Below are 12,084 nucleotides of genomic sequence, written 5' to 3'. Positions count from 1 at the left end.
TGGTTTGGTTTGGTTTTCTGATTTTAACAGTTATGTAGGAAATAGTATCAAATGTGTTACTATATTTTGTCATAAGACAAAAAGCTATTAACAGATTGAACCGTAAATTGTCAGTAATAAACTATGTACTGTGGCTTGGTTTGTAATCACTTGTCACATTAGAAACACTCAATGTTCAAGTCCTTCAACCAATAGTTATAGTTTTTTGAGTAGGAATTTATGTGATACCAGTCTAGTGGATGGATAAAAATTAAAGTCTAAAAATAAGGCACTGTTTCTTTGACCTTTGCATGTCATTATAATACTCTGATGTATTGGCATTTTAATTAAGAGGTTAGAACCTGCTATCCATTACACATTCACAGTCTATTTCTATTATAACTAAGCAAGAAATAGAAACAAAAAATACTATGTCAGGAATTTTTGTATACCAAGTGTTTCAACTTAACTATCACTACCTGAATATTAATATATTTTCCTCTAGGGTTGCTTGACTATTGTCATAGACAAATATTTAGCTAACAGTGATAAAAAATAGAATGAAACTGAGCACTTAATCTTTGTTAAGCATTGATTATATAAGAAAAATGTACTTTTATCTGTACCCCTGAAAGGGTCTAAAATCCTCAGTCTTTAAGTCAAAGGAATTTAAAATTACATTTGGAGCAGGATACAATCATATATCATAAAATAATTTAGCAACCATTCATTTACTAAAATAAAAGAAATGTTATTTTAATATAACCAATCTTCTTTATAGAGAAAAAAACATTGGAATTCATAGCACTCTATATTTCTTTTAAAATGCTTGATCTAACTAATATAGCCAAAGCTGAATTCCGCCTCAGTGATCATAACAACGGCTATCACTGATGCCCCTCAGTATATGGATGAAGAAAGCTTAAATGGGGTTGCTCTAAATTACACATGCAAAGACCCAGAAAAATGGCAGCCATTTTCTTTACCATGCATGAGCATCCCATAATTTCATGGAAAATGAAAATATATATTTACTTTGACTCCCAACTGCAACTTCAGTCTGGCCCATCTCCCCACTTTCAAAGGCCATTTTGTTTCAAGGGCATCTTTGGTTGGTTTCAATCAGATATTTTTTGTGGATCTGTCAGCCACACATACCAGTTAGCTTCAGGGTTTCATCATGTCGGAGTCCTCATGAGTGGGAATATCCCATCCAAAACCAGAAAGCGCCATTCACATGGACCATAGGCCCACAAAATACATTCTAGAGGCCCCATCCCACACACTGTTGAGATTTTGTAAATCAGAATTTATTGGAACACAGCCACACCCATCTGTTTAATTTTTTCCCAATACTTTTTTTTTTTAATTTAGGGCACTTTATATGATACACTTAAAAAAAAAAAAATTGTAGCCAGGCATGGTAGTGCATGCTTGTAATCCCCGCGCTTGGGAAAAGGAGACAGGAGGATCGCACAGGTTCAAAGCCAGCCTTGCTGGCTTAAGAGACCCTGTTTCCAAATAAAATATAAAATAGATCTGGGAGTGTAGCCCAGAGGTAGAATGGTTCTATCCCCAGTACCACCAAAAACTAATTTTTTGCAGCATAGTAATCATACATCATGATGAATTTCAAAGCAATAGGACTTGGTGAGCTTACCCCCTGGCCCGCAGCCTACTCCCTCCCCTTCCTGGGCATGATAGTGAGATTGGCAATGATAATTATATATGTGTACAGCATATCCATGTTTATTATGTTTATTACTCTTCTTGTTCCAATGGCAGAGTTGTGTATGTAATGCAATGGAATCCAAATGGCCTCACAGCCAAGAATATTTACTATCTGACATTTTGCAAAAAATAAAAAAGCCCAACATGATCCATATTATGATGAAAAATAAAATAAAATAAAAAATAAAAATAAATAAAAAAGTGATCTGGCCCCTAAGCTAGACAAGCCATAATGTAAGTGACAGCCGTCAGGACTGTGTAGCTGGTGGTGAAATGAGCTTATTACAATAACGAATTTCTGAAAAGCTAGTAACTTCCATGATCACCGGTCCAAGTGACTTCCAAGAATTCAAGTGAATTGAACCACATGAACTTATCAACCTAATCTCTTGTGTTGAGTCACAGATTGATGCTAAACGTAAAGGCCAATATCTGGTAATATCTTCATAGGGATTTCAAGGACTGACTCTAATAAGGGTTGAAAAGTTCTAGCCCAAAGGTTTCTGAGATCTTGGTTTCTCACTGCATACTTTTGTCCAGAAGACAGAACTTTAAGCACATGTAGGTCTTTATTTATAGATTCTTACACATGTGTGTTCCTTTGTGTATGTGTGGGAGGGTGTGCATGCCAGTATTCACCACCAGTCTCTTGTGCTTAGCATTAGCAGCAAATGGAAAGCAACTATTCGTACTGACACAGGTGTGTAGATCCAATAGTGCCTTGAATGCTCTCGTGATTCAGTTGCAGAAATGAATATCTTTGTTCTTATTACCTCTGTGTCTTACTGTCACACTGCCATCCAATCTCTGTCTCTGGCCCTTCCTGGTCATGAGATTTTTCTTCTTCCTGTTCTATGGTTTAGTCAAACACTAAGTCTGCATTAGGACTAAATGCCACTGTTCCGTGTTTGCATCGTGAAAACTCTTTGCAAAATTATAATTCTTTCCATCTGTCACTTTCCTGTATGCATTGATGAGAACCAGAATGGGGGCTGGTAGAAGAGTTCTATTCACCCCATGGGTTTGAAGGCTAGGAGCCAGGAAAGGCAGCAGGGTGTGGATTCAGACTGACCCCTCCATCTCCTTGCAAGCCGGGCCCTCGCTCACCCTCTTGCGTTTCCTGTCTTTTCTTCTTCAGGCACTCTCCAAAAGTGGTCAAGGCCGCATCTCAGGTCCTCAACAGCATGTGGCAGTACCGAGATCTGAGGAGTCTGTACAAAAAGGTAAGGTTTCTTCAACCTTCTAGGCTGAGGGGCTACACATGGGCCCTGGGCCCAGAGACATAGTGTGTGGACAGAACAGGAGGCATCACCAATATGGAGAGCACGTGTGTCCAGTAGCTGAAACAAGAGAGTCAATGAAGAAGAAAAAGTCCTACTCTGTGTCCCCTAAACATACACAAAGAGCCGTGAGCCTTCGGGTCTGAGTACCCACATTCATGAGTACTCATTCTGTCTTTGTTGTTTCCCTAAGAAGTTGTGGTTTTTAAATTTCAGGGAACATATAATAATTATACAGATTTATGGGGCATATAGTGTGATGTTGTGATGCATGCATACGTGGGTAATATTGGTTCAGGATACTTAGTTCATCTATTGTCTCAAACATTTACCATTTCTTTGTGGTGAGAAAAGTCAGTAGCTTCTCTGGCTATTTTGAATATGCAATATTGTTAACAATACTAAATCATATTATAGAAAAGTAAATAGGCCTATTTTTCTTAGCTCCTGTATTCTACAATACACTAAAAATAAACTCAAGAAAGCATCAACAAATTTCAATAAGTAATTTTGTAAAGGAGACAGGAAAAAAGTGTAAAAAGCAATTTAGAAACCTGGGTGTGGTAGGGTATACCTGTAATCCTTGTACTTGAGAGGCTGAGACAGGAGGATCACAGGTTCAAGGCTAGCCTCAGGAACTTACTAAGACCCTCAGTAACTTAGTTGAGACCCTATTTATTTTATTTTACTTTTTAGGTGGTACTGGGGTTCCTGGAAGCCCTTCTACATCCGGGCTACACTCCCAGACCTATTTTATATATTTTTTAAATTTGGAAACAGGGTCTCTTAAGCCAGTGTGTCTAGCTCCGAACCAGCGCAATCCTCCTGTCTCTGCCTCCCAAGCGCGGGGATTACAAGCGTGAGCCACCACGCCTGACATGAGACCCTGTTTAAAAATTTTAAAAAATGAGGCTAGGGGTATAGCTCCGAGGTAGAATGCCCCTGAGTTCCATCCCCAATACCAAAATAAATAAATAAATACAGTTCAGAAAGCCAAGTATGAAAGCCTAGAAGCATGGAATTGAAGACAGAGTAGTCTGCCCTTGTTCCCAGTCCCTGAGAACTTGACCATATTACTGCCCAGGAAGAAAGAGATGGTAGTCTCACTGGGCTCTGTAGATCACCGGGAAGCTTGGTATACTTGTTCTCTACACCCTCGCAAGTTGGGCAGGCTTTCCTATCTTGCACTAAAGAAGGTTTATTCAGCTGGGTGTGGTGGCACAAGCTTGTAATCCCAGTTCTTGGTAGGCTAAGACAGGAGGATCCAGGTTATGGCCAGCCTCGGTCACTTAGTGAGGCCCCTTGCAACTCAGTGAGACCCTGTTTCAAAATACGGAATAAGGAATAGGGTTGGTGTTATAGCTCAGAGGTAGAATGCCCCTGGGTCTCATCCCAAGTACTGCAAAATAATTAAAATAAAATAACAAATAGAAAGAAGAAAGTTTCACTCCGAGAGTAGTTCAGAAATAAAACCTGAAGGAAAAAATGCCAAAGGTAGATAGAGATTTTGGTTCTACACCTCATTTCCAAATGCTTCTAAATAAAGGCTGTATAGCTTTTCTCTTTTGGTTAGAAGGGAAGAATTCTTCAAGAATGTCTTCCAGAGGCTGTTGTTTTGCTGTTACCAGCCCAACAAGTGTGGGTAGATTAAGCATGAGTTAAGAAATAGGCGCGGAACACAACCATGGATTCAGACAGCAAAATCAGATCTGCAGAAGAATTTGTGGGCCTCCGTCATCCACTGCCCAGAGCCCATTTTTGCAACCACCTGGCTGTGTGTGGAAGGGAAGAGAGCCTCTTTTGGCAGCCCACCAGCCTTGGCATGCACCAGCCCCTCAGGCACAGAGGCGGGGCCCGCAGGAATAGTCCAGCATCACAGGCAGTGAGACCCGTCTCACCAGAAGGAAATTTTGCCTTTTTCTAAGCTGATGGGAAAAAGTAAATATTTAATAACTGGCTCTCCTAAGTTTTAGTCTATTTCTAGATTTCCTCAGGGTCTTGCTACTTCTCTTAAACATTCATTACTTTACACTTTAAGTTTCTAAAGTTTAGCTTATATATTTCTCTTTCGGAGTTTGTTTTAGAAGAGGAGATAATATTAAATTAAAACAGAGACTACAGAATTAAATGCTACGGGAGTATTGTAGATTAATTAAATCCTTTTCTAAGTATTTTACATGCTAGAATAAGCAAATGTTTTGGGTTCCTTTGTGTTTGGTTCAAGGCTTAGGTCCCAACATCCCTCTTTAGTGCCTTCTTGGACTCCTCCAGGAGCCAAGTGAAGTCTCTCCCAGGAAAAGGCCCTCTGACCAAGCATGCAGCCAGACAAGAAGGACATGCTATAAATTAGAAAGAAGCTGGTGGTTCTGAGTCAGTGGTTCCAGAGCCTCAAAGAAATATACTGCCTCTAATAAACTGCTTTCCCTGGAGTCCTGACTGCCTCCTCTTTGCTGAAATGCACCTGCTCATACTTATGTGCATTGAAGGGAAACAGCTTTTTAGAGACCCTGCAAGCTATTGGTTGAGTTTTCACCTTGGTTTTTTTTTTTTTTTTTTTTTTCTGTGCCAGTAGCAGAATTTAAAAAGTGCGATTGTCTTTCTATTTTCATGAAAATAAGAATGTGTTGACAGGAACTTAATGGAGCTTAAACTTGAGAGCTAATGATAGTTTAAAATGGGCTTCATGGGAGGAGATGTAAGAAATACCAGCCAGAGAAACTGATGGTGACATTTTTAGTTGACCCATAATTAAAAAACGTTGAAAAAAGGGCGATTGCTAATCATTTCCAAATTATGCAGTTGTGAAATGAAATGAGGACCTTGCTGCTCAGTGTCGAAAGTGTGGCTAATAGCTAAGCTCAAATTTCCAAAACGCTCTCCCTTTGAAAAAGACTTTCTGTGAGAAAACCAAGTTCATTCATCTTTAAACCAGCAGGGTAGTAGATTTCTATTTTATTCCTTGCTGACAATTTGCATCGAAAAAAAATGTCTGATCCCTATCTTTTCATTATCCACACTTCAGGTCTATTTAGTGAACATTGATGATGGGCTTGGCAAGAGAAGAGCGCCCACACAACGTAAGACACAGAAGCAGCTACTGTGAATCAAAATGAAAGATGGGACAGTCATGGGCAACTTTTAGATCCTGAATTAGAGACTTTAGGTCTTAAAGCATGAGTCAAAAAAAGGCAAATTACAGAGAGAAATCTTGAACAAAGTTTCAAGGTTGCATAATCAGGAGGGAAGATGGAAAAATGAGAGGGGAGACAGACAGCAGGTGTGTAGCATGGAACCTGGCTCTACCTGTCACTAGCACCCGTCCTGCCAAACCCAAGCGCAGAGGCCAGAGGCTCAGAACTGTAACTCAACCGCTTCATTTTACTTAGACACATTTAATCAGCTGGAGTATCCTGGCTGGGTGTTCTGAACAACACAAAACTGTGGTTGGTTCATGACACCTTTGGAGACCAAAGTATTGGTGAAAAAATTAGAAGGGACACAGGCCTTAGAATCAAAGTCCCACTGTCCAAGGCACAGTCCTGCCACTTCCTAGGAGCATGACCTTGGGAAGGTCACTTGGACACTGCCCATCAGCATAAGAATCGACTTTGAGCAGCTGGTGGTGAGGGACAAGTCACAGTGAAGAGACTTTTGATTCACTAAGTTTTCATAGCTCACACTCAGAGATGTGCTAGGAGTGTTTCATGTCCAAGTTTGGCGTGTAGGCATTCCTAGCAAAGTATCGAGAAAACTAAATAACTTCTTCAAATAGTCTGAATCAGTTCTTATACAAGAAGAATCTTCTCACTCGCTGGTAGGTCATACCTTTTGGGGGCCCTGGAATCTTAAAGCCCTGGGCCTCCCCACATGTGCCTTCCTTCTCTTCGTGTATAAGTTAGGAATGTTTTTCCACCATTGAACCAAAGAACCATCATAGCCTTTCACCCAGATTGTGGGCATTTGTCTGTTTATCCTATACTCATCCTTGGCAAATTAGTCAAGTATTTTATTGCTTTGACCAAAATACTTGACATGAATAACTTAGAAGAGAAAAGGTTTATTTGGCTCATGGCTTCAGAGGTTCCGTCCATGGTTGGCTGGCTCCAAGGCAGAAACATGGCGGCAAGGTGTGGTAGAGAAGATGTGCTCAGCTCCTGGTAGCCTGGAAGCAAAGAACAAGAAAAGAGGGCCAGGAATAGTGTCCCTCATGTCATGTCCCTAGTGACAGCTCTCCTCTAGCCACACCTACCTGTCTACAGCTACCACCCAGTAAATCCATTCAAATTATTGGTCCGATGGTAGATTAATCCACTAAGGAGATGAGAGCCCTGATCCAGTTATTTCACCTCTGAATATTGCCAACACATGGTGGAGGGCACTCCATGTCTAAGCAGTAACACTCGGTGTTCTTATGTCTGAGGTAAAAGCCATGCCGGGTGTGGTGGTGCATGCTTGTAATCCCCGCGCTTGGGAGGTGGAGACAGGAGGATCACGCTGGATCAAAGCCAGCCGCACTGGCTTAAGAGACCCTGTTTCCAAATAAAAATATAAAAATAGGTCTGAGAGTGTAGCCTGGAGGTAGAAGGTCTTCCAGGAACCCCAGTACCACCCCCCCCAAAAAAAAAAGGCCATGACACCCACCTTGCTGGGCTGCTGATCATCTCAAATGCAACCATAATTACCAAAATGTTTCATATGCTGGAACCTGAAATGCCCATGGAAATTACTGCTGGTAATACAAACAGTTTTTCATGCCATTTGGCTAATCAACAGCTGCCCCTGCCATCCTGCCCACAGGCAGCTGGAGGTTTGGATCCAAGAATTTTATTTTGTCATCATCACCACCACTATTTCCTTCTGCCAATATTTTTATGGCTCCTTTCCCCTTGGTTCCTCTACTGTTTTCTCCTGGCCCTAGATGCCTGCATAGTGCCCCTTTCCCTCAGTCTTTCTTCTAAGCATCTCTACCTGCCAAGTATGCTTGCATCTAATAAAAGTCCCAATGGGAAGAATCTCGCATGGTGAGGCTTAGATAAACCAAACCACAAAAGGGCTTTATAGTGTGACAGTGACACTGCCACCTGCTTTAGAAAGAATTTGAAGGCTTCTATTCCATGTTAGTGATGAATCTGTGCCTTCAGTGGTCAAGGCTGTGGTTAAGGTTGTGGTCAACGTTGAAGACTCACAGTAGATTGGGGGACCATGGTGACATCTAAGATTAGAACAAAACCTGAGTTCAAGCAAACTGCATTTCCCTGAAAAGAATCTCTGCTGTGATCCCATAAGTTTCCCATTTGAAACCATCATATCAAAACAGCATTGTACACAAAATCAATTTTCTTATAACTCCCACGATGCATCAGTCCCCATATTGCCATTGGCTCCCCATTGCTTCTTCTCCGTCCTTTATGGGTTTATATCCTCACTTATTTGTGCCTTGAATTTTGATGTCCCCAAGGACTTGCCTCTTTGAAATTTCTCATCTCGTGCACAGCTTTTCCCTGAGTGACCATAAGTCTTCCCCTCTTCAGGCACCACTTAAATGTAGCTCTCTCCAACTTACTTGTCTATCCCCAGTCGCTCTTCGTAGCCCTAGCTCCCTGCAAGAACATCTGATCCAATGCAGTAGCCACAGCATCTCTCTGAAATCAGAGCCCGTCCAGGCTTTTCCTGGAGCCAGATCCTCTTCCTGCCTCTCCTGGCCAAGACCAGGCACCTCCCTCATTCTATCGTTGCCTTCACATCCAATGCTCCAGAAAACTCCTGACTTTTGCTTCCACCCACTCTTCTATATTTGTGGTCATGAATGTCTGCCTCATATTTCTGGATTCTCGGTCCAGGATCCTACCTGGGGTTCTCATCTCAAGACTTGCTCCTTATTAATCAATTTTCTAAAGCAAAGTCAGGGTGAATTTTCTAAAGAACAAATTTGGTTAAATGACTCCTTGGAGCTACATCATCCAGTGGCCCCTGTGGCTTCCAGGGCAGTTGAGATCTGTTGGTATAGCCCATGGGTCCTTTTAGGAGCAGCCTCAGCCCTTCTCTCTAATTCCCTCCTGCTTCCCGCATGTACTGAACAGCAGTGTTCCTAACCTGTGCTCCAGTTCACTTTGCTTCCCCCTTCCAGAGCCTTATTACAAACATACACTCCACCCCTTCAGGCATTTAAATCTTTATTTTTCCTACATTTTTACATCACTTCTCTCCCCTGAAAGTCATTTTTTCTGACCTCTCCCTAGATCTAAACTAAGATCCCAAGTAGTTCTAGATTGGCTCAAATGAACCAAATTTTGCAAGTCCACACTTTGAAAGAATGACTTTTTAAGGATTATAAATACTTTGAACCTGAAGCTGAAAACGCCGCAGCACAGCGTCACTGTAACACTTAATGACTCCATCAGATGTTTGTACTTTTATTAGAAAACAATTTTCTTTCTTGCTTCAAATGTTTATTGTGGGAACTTTACACGCAAACCTGGGTTGCAAGTCATTTCTCCATGAAAACTGCCGTGGTGTTTGCACTTAGCTCTGGTCAGATCAGTATCAATTCCTAATTAACAGCACTGAATTAAGGAATATAACAAATGTGTATAAGTAAAAGTTAAGACATGATGCCTAAAAGAGACTTCATGCATACGTGCTAGAAAACATACCACCCGAAAGCGCCCCATCTCGTCTGATCCCGGATGCTAAGCAGGGTCGGGCTTGGTTAGTACTTGGTTGGGAGAAATGCAATAAATGAAATAGGCAAACCATTTCTATGTCCCTAGAAAAAATGAAGTAGATGCTTTTAACTTTTTGAAAATCATAGTTCTTAGCCTATCTCCACTACTTCAATTATTCTGGTTCCCCAAATTTGAAATTCTTTCTTGGATACCAGTATCTGTAAAGATTCAACTCTCAGCTTAATGGCATGGAAAATTAAAGTTGATCTCATCCTCAACCAATGTGGATGGCTTTTTTAGTGGTCTTCATGAGGCGTTAGGTCCACAAGCAATTTAGTGGACCTTCTGAACACAAATTCAGTGCAGGCTTTGGTTTTACACGGCCCATTTTGCTTTCAAAGTGTTATTTACATAGCAGTCACTGAAGATGTAAGCTTGACTCAGATTGCGTTGTTATTTTAGAGAATTTTCTGTTTCCTCTTAGGTGTTTTTAAAAAGTATAACTTTGGAGCAGTTTTAGGATTCAGTAAAATTAAGAGGAAGGTATAGCAATTTCTCATATGCCTTTGCATCCACATTCACAGTCTCCCTCACTAGCAACATCCCCCACCAGGATGATGTATTCATATAACTGATGAAGCTACATTGACATGTCACAATCACGTGAAATCCAGAGTTTTCCTAAGGTTCACTCTTGGTGTTGTATGTTCCGTGCATGTGGACCGATGTATGATGGCATCCAACTGGTGACAGATCTCATGCGGGGTATTTTTACTGGTCTAACAATCTTCTGTGTTTTTACAGTTAAGTCTGATATCAGATTTGAATGTGATTTAGCACATGGATTTTAGGCTTTTGATACAAATTTTCCTTTATTCCAGTAAAATAGAGCTAAATTAATTTTTAATTATCAAAGCTCTTGTTAAACAAGAGCTTCATATTTTCTCCCACATTGGGGCAAAGTGACCTCTTAAAGAATCACAGCCAGAATCCCTGCGTATTTCGCTGGCCAGTGACTCACTCCTGCCTCGTTGGAGTTGGCCCCTAGGCTGGCTGTCAGCCAGGAGCCAGCTGTCACCTCCCATGACATCGTCCTGGTGCGTAGCTCATCCCTAAGCCCTGGTGAACATGGGAGCTCAGCACAGCGGCTTCCTCTTGCCCCAGCCTCCACCTGGACACCCATAGTCCAGTCTTGGAGTCTCAATGCGTCCCAGCTGGTGGGGCCATTCTGCCTCCCCAGAGATTTGTGAGCACCAGGCAGCCCTGGCAAGCTTTGAGAAGAGACATCATACCAACCCAAGCCCTCCCAGGTGATCCTGTACGACGTAATGAGGACCTTCTCAGGGTATCCAGTTTACAGGGTGATGATGGGGTTTCAGACACAAATGGACTCTGCTCTGCCTTCTGGGACACAGACTGGTCCTTCTGAGATTGAGGGGAAGACATAGAAGCCTCAGATATCCACAGTAAAAGTGCATCTGAGGAGTGGATGCTGAGAGGGCAAGTGGAAATTAGGGAATACCACCTTTTCTCTTCCACTGCTTACTTCTACATGAGCTGCTTCCTTAGAAAACATGCTATCTCCTTAAAATTGTCCCTGAAACGTTACCATGGAAGGGACATCCCTGCTTCCAGGTGGTAGAGGATTCTTTTAGCATTTAAGGTTATGATACCCGGGCTCATTTGTTCTAAGAAATCCCAGTGCTTTAAGAACAGTTTCTACTCAGTCTCTCTCTATGAGTATTAAAATCCTTAGCTCACAAACACAGGGGCCAAATCAAAGACCCATCAAACATCAGAATTAAACTCTTGCTGACGATCAGTGGGGTTAGAAATAAGATGGCCTGACATTTTTAGGTGCCCCTTCCTGGTTAGCGTTACTTGGGCGCCGTGCACAATGAGCTCTTGTCTCCACAAATGCCAAACAGCCTGTGCAGGAAACTGAGTACGGTCATGTTTCTCTGAATGGCAATATCATATTTGCTGTTGCAATTTTGATGGGAGAAACAAAACATAAAGCTCCTCTTTAGATGTTATCCTTCCCTTTATTGTCAGGGAAGACAGGCTGGCTCTCAGGTTGCACGTTCCATTCAGCAAGTGCATAATGAGCTTTGATGGGAGTGGAGTCATGCCCTTCACAGCCCGTCTCACACACAGGGCTCGATTTTCTTCCTGCCCTTGTATTCAATTCATTGACTCTCTCTGTCATTGCACTGACAAAACAAGAAATCGATAAGTAATCTGGATAGGTAAGGGAATGCCTACAGATTCCCTCCATGTGCAAACCATAGTGGGTGAAAGAGGGAACAGCTCTGGTGTGGTCTTCCACTAACCACTGTACAGAGATGAGCCAGGAATCCCGATCCTTGAAAGCCAGTTATGGGCTAAAGTGGAGCATCGCCTTCCCACCTTCATCTGCTCGACATTTA

The 12,084-nt window shown here is 41.8% G+C and overlaps 1 protein-coding gene across 4 annotated transcripts in view; it reads left to right on the top strand.

Moving 5' to 3' along the window:
• CTNND2 (catenin delta 2) overlaps window positions 1-12,084 on the top strand; it is a gene marked incomplete at both ends in the record, with an annotated part of 995,918 nt that overhangs the window by 947,321 nt on the left and 36,513 nt on the right. For all 4 annotated transcript variants that reach the window (XM_080715500.1, XM_080715499.1, XM_080715502.1 and 1 more), the window contains one exon: window positions 2,849-2,933. In XM_080715500.1, coding sequence (XP_080571626.1) covers window positions 2,849-2,933 — 85 coding nt within the window. The remainder of the gene's footprint in view (window positions 1-2,848; window positions 2,934-12,084) is intronic.

This window comes from Muscardinus avellanarius, assembly GCF_963383645.1.
Source record: "Muscardinus avellanarius genome assembly, chromosome: 1".
NCBI lineage: Eukaryota > Metazoa > Chordata > Mammalia > Rodentia > Gliridae > Muscardinus > Muscardinus avellanarius.
Note: the sequence above shows the minus strand (reverse complement) of the source record. Positions and strands in the feature narration are given on the sequence as shown.